The 4,429-nt window shown below is 45.6% G+C and overlaps 1 protein-coding gene across 1 annotated transcript; it reads left to right on the top strand.

Annotated features, from left to right (window-relative positions):
- Positions 1-1,197: 1,197 nt before the first annotated feature.
- On the top strand, positions 1,198-1,842 carry LOC107108109 (interferon-inducible GTPase 1-like; the record flags this gene model as incomplete). Its single annotated transcript, XM_015408507.1, is given in 1 exon segment — positions 1,198-1,842. A coding segment is annotated over 1 exon segment (645 nt), but the record flags the coding sequence as incomplete, so codon positions are not given.
- Between the last annotated feature and the right edge of the window lie 2,587 nt (positions 1,843-4,429).

Genomic DNA, 4,429 nt, shown 5'->3' with positions numbered 1-4,429 from the left:
GCTGTTACCTTCCCACTGAAGTGGTACCTATTTATCTACTTGCAATGTCTTGCTTTCGAACTGCTAGGTTGGCAGGAGCTGGAACTAGAGACGGGAGCTCACTCCGTCATGTGGCACACTCGGGTCTCGAACTGCTAAACTACCGACCTTCCACAGCCTGCAGTTCAGCGTCTTAACCACTTGAGCCACCACAGCTCCTTATGGTTTAGAGGTAAATAAAATCCAATGAAGCCTCTGTTAAAGAGGCAGGCCATTGTTTCTTCAAACAGTTAGCAGCCATTGGCATGTGGGGGCCTATCCGGATCCAGATCATCCTGCATAGACAGAGGGGGCCTATGCCTTTCCCTCTGCATGGTTTTTCCATCAGGAACTGACTCAGCAAGCTGCGATTTTCCCTCTTGGGGAACCTTATGTAGCTCACAATGAAATGGTCTGGTCATAACAAAAGTGAAGAAGGGAGGAGGGAGCAATGATGTGATTTTGGATTTGTGAGAGAATGATCACAAAGGGACAAAAGACAGCAATGTGTGTTTTAAAGGCTACCGCATCATTAAAGGTAAAGGTAAAGGTTTCCCTTGCTCGAAAGCCAGTCAAGTCTGACTCTAGGGTTGCGGTGCTCATCTCCGTTTCAAAGTCGAAGAGCCAGCGCTGTCCGAAGACGTTTCCGTGGTCATGTGGCCGGCACGACTAAACACCAAGGCGCACGGAACGCTGTTACCTTCCCACTGAAGTGGTACCTATTTATCTACTTGCAATTTCTTGCTTTCGAACTGCTAGGTTGGCAGGAGCTGGAACTAGAGACGGGAGCTCATTCCGTCATGCGGCAACCCGGGTCTTGAACTATTGAACTACTGACCTTCCACAGCCTGCAGTTCAGCGTCTTAAGCACTTGAGCCACCGCAGATTTCTCAGTCCATCAGTGGAAGAATGCCCTCAATGGATCAGTTTTCTCACACAAGTAAATCTATTTTGTCAAAGGGAAACTATTGCTTGGATATTATCTGACATTAAATTAACAGCTTCGCTTCTTTCATTTCATTTTCTTATTCAAGCAAACAATCGAGAAGAACCGCCATGGGTGTTGCCATCTCAAAGGCAATCATAAGAGAAGAACTTCAAAACCTGAAGGATGATTTGGTAAATAAATATCTCTAAGATGTGATAGAAAAAAATAGGAATTACTTGAATTTGTTAAAGAACACCACCCTTAACATTGCCATCACAGGGGTGTCGGGTGCTGGAAAATCTTTGCTTGTCAACGCCCTGCGAGGAATGACAGACTTTGAAGAAGGTGCAGCCGAAACTGGGGACACGGAAACAACAATGGAGCAACAGAAATATCCCCATCCCACATTCCCCAAAGTAACACTATGGGATCTTCCAGGAATTGGGACTCCCCAGTTTGAACCAAAGCAATACTTGAAGAAGGTACATTTTGCAGAGTATGATTTCTTCATAATCGTTGCCTCAAATCGCTTCACTGCGAATGATGCTCTCCTGGCTCATGAAATTCAGAAGATGAGCAAGAAGTTCTACTATGTGCGCACCAAAGTGGATGTCAGTATAGATTCTGAAAGAAGGAAACCAGACTTCGCTGAGAAATACCTGGAGAAGATTAGGACATGCTGCAGAGATAACCTGACACAGGCAAGAGGAGAATCTGTTCCAATGGTTTTTCTCATCTCCAGGTAGGATTTGGATCTGTATGACTTCCCCCTCCTTCAAGAGACCTTGGAGAATGACTTGGATGATCTCAAGAGAGATGTTTTAATTACAGCTATGCCAGCTTTTCCCAAAGAAGTCCTGAAGAAGAAGAAGGCTGCTATGGAGTCCTTCATATGAAAAGTAGCCCTGGTGTCTTGTGGCATAGGGGCAATTCCTGGCCCTGGCCCTGGCCTCTCTCTCATCTGTGATATTGTCATCTTGGCTGAAACAATGAGACATTTTTGCAAAGTCTTCGGCTTGGATGCATATCCCCTCCATAGACTTGCAAACTGGGTTGGCAAACCCGTTCATGTGTCAAAAATCCGCTTCAAAGTGCTGGTTCTTACCTATAAAGCCCTATATGGCCAGCGTCCAGCTTACCTGAGGGACCGCCTTTCCCCATATGTTCCCCCTAGAGCACTACGGTCGGGGGCACAACACCTGTTGGTTATCCCAGCCCCAAAGGTTGTTAAATATGCTGCTCCCAGGGCCAGGGCTTTTTTGGTGGTGGCTCCTACCTGGTGGAATGAGCTCCCGGAAGAGATCAGGGCCCTGCGGGACCTAGCACAGTTCTGTAGGGCCTGTAAGACGGAGCTCTTCTGCCAGGCTTTCGAGTAGGAGCCGCCACCGCCACTGTACCACCACCGTGTTGTCATCTTTGTTGGTGGAATCTTTTCCCTGGAGCGTATCATCGGAATCCCCATCTTGGAACTGTCATAGTTTACTGCTGAGCACCGATATTTTAATTGTAATGATTATTTATTGGTTTTAAATTGTTTTAGGTGTGGCATTTGCCTCTTATGTTAGCCGCCCTGAGCCCATGTGGAAAGGCGGGATATAAATCTAATAATAAAATAAAAATAAATAAATAAAATAAATATATACATAATGCCTCTACACATCTTATGCATCATATTCTGTGTGATCTAATAACTTTATGAAAGGATTTGGTATTTTGTCTTTCTTTTAGGGCATCATCTTCATTATTTCATTTATCTATTCTGTTTGCTTTGTATGGCTGGCATGAGCAGATATTTTATATCTTATCCATATTGTGCTTTATTAAACTGCTATAATGGGTTAAACTCTTGGGTCTGGGTCTTCTTACTGGTTAACTTCTGGGATGGGTATGGATCCAGATCGACACCAGTCACAAAAGGAGATGAGAAAGGGATTTGCCCAGTGGTAAGAATGCACAGAAACTATACAAAAACACTTGTCATCCTAGCTTTGAGTAGTTAGCCCAAGCTCTGCCCCACTTTGCTACGCTCTGGAATTGGCCTGCCTGCTGAGATGTGTCCCAAGATAAGACCAGGAATGAAATTCAGACTGGTTATAGTGCTCTGTTCACATCCGAAATCAATCTTAAATCTGGAATTTTTTTATTATAATGCCAGCAACTGGAGATGCACATAAGAACAACCTTGCTGTACCAGAAAGGCAATCCATAGAGTCCCAAAAGGCTGTTTCACACAGCAGGTGAATAACCGGTTGCCCTGAGGAGCCAGCAAACTGAACGTAATAGTCAAGGTCCTGCCCTGATGTTTCCTCCTAGTTCTGGATTTCAGAGGATTCAGACTCTAAGCAGACTGTGACAGCAGCCATGAAATTAAAAGATTTCCTTGGGAGGAAAGTGATGGCGAACCTAAACAGCATGATAAAAAGTAGAGACATCACCCTGCCAACAAAAGTCCGCATGGTCAAAGCAATGGTATTCCCAGTAGTCATGTATGGCTGCGGGAGGTGGACTATAAGGAAGGCCGAGCGCCGAAGAATAGATTCTTTTGAACTATGGTGCTGGAGAAGACTCTTGAGAGTCCCTTGGACTGCAAGGAGATCAAATCAGTCAATCCTAAAAGAAATCAACCCTGACTGTTCCCTGGAAGGCCAGATAATGAAACTGAAGCTCAAATACTTTGGCCACCAAATGAGAAGGGAGCACTCCCTGGAGAAGAAGACCCTGATGCTGGGAAAGATTGAAGGTCAAAGAAGACGGGGACGGCAAAGGATGAGATGGTTAGACAGTGTCATAGATGCAACAAACATGAAGTTGAGCCAACTTCAGAGGACGGCAGAAGACCGGAAGGCCTGGCGTGATCTGGTCCATGGGGTCGCAAAGAGTCGGACTCGATTGTGTGACTGAACAACAACAACAACAAATCTATTGCCTATCTACTTCCCATGTCCTAGTATTAAGAGAGTGTGAGGAAAAGTTCCCTCTATCCACTTTCTTCAAAGTCCCAGTGTCTTCTTTCATGGGAAAAAATGCTTCAACACTTTGACAATCTTGGGATGCGGTCACACGTGCCAGATAACACCGGGGGGGAGTGAGGCTTTTTGCGCCAAATCAATTTGACCCGCCACAGCATGATCAGATGCGGTGGGTGAATCAGGTTTTTTCCTCTGCCACATGTTTTTGGATGCACTCCAATGAGGGATCAGTGATGCAATGGGAGGGCGCCGGAGTGACCACTCGGGGAAGTCCATCTGCAGCCTGTCGCAAACCTACTTGCTACTGCCCTTGCCCAGGTATTTTTTAATCCGCTTCTTCGGTGGATTGCAACGAGTTGCCAATGGGCGCAGGAGGCTTGCCAGATGTTGTCATGTGATTGCACCTGGAAAATCTGCCCGTCATTCGCTCGTATTGCATGGCTAATTCTGCTTGTGAACGGGACCTTGGTTGCCTTCTTCTGTACTTTTTCTAACTCTGCAATAATTGTTTTGA

Source organism: Gekko japonicus, unplaced genomic scaffold (assembly GCF_001447785.1).
Source record: "Gekko japonicus isolate JY-2015 unplaced genomic scaffold, Gekko_japonicus_V1.1 scaffold7191, whole genome shotgun sequence".
Taxonomy (NCBI): Eukaryota; Metazoa; Chordata; class Lepidosauria; order Squamata; family Gekkonidae; genus Gekko; species Gekko japonicus.
This window is presented reverse-complemented; position numbering and strand designations above follow the sequence as displayed.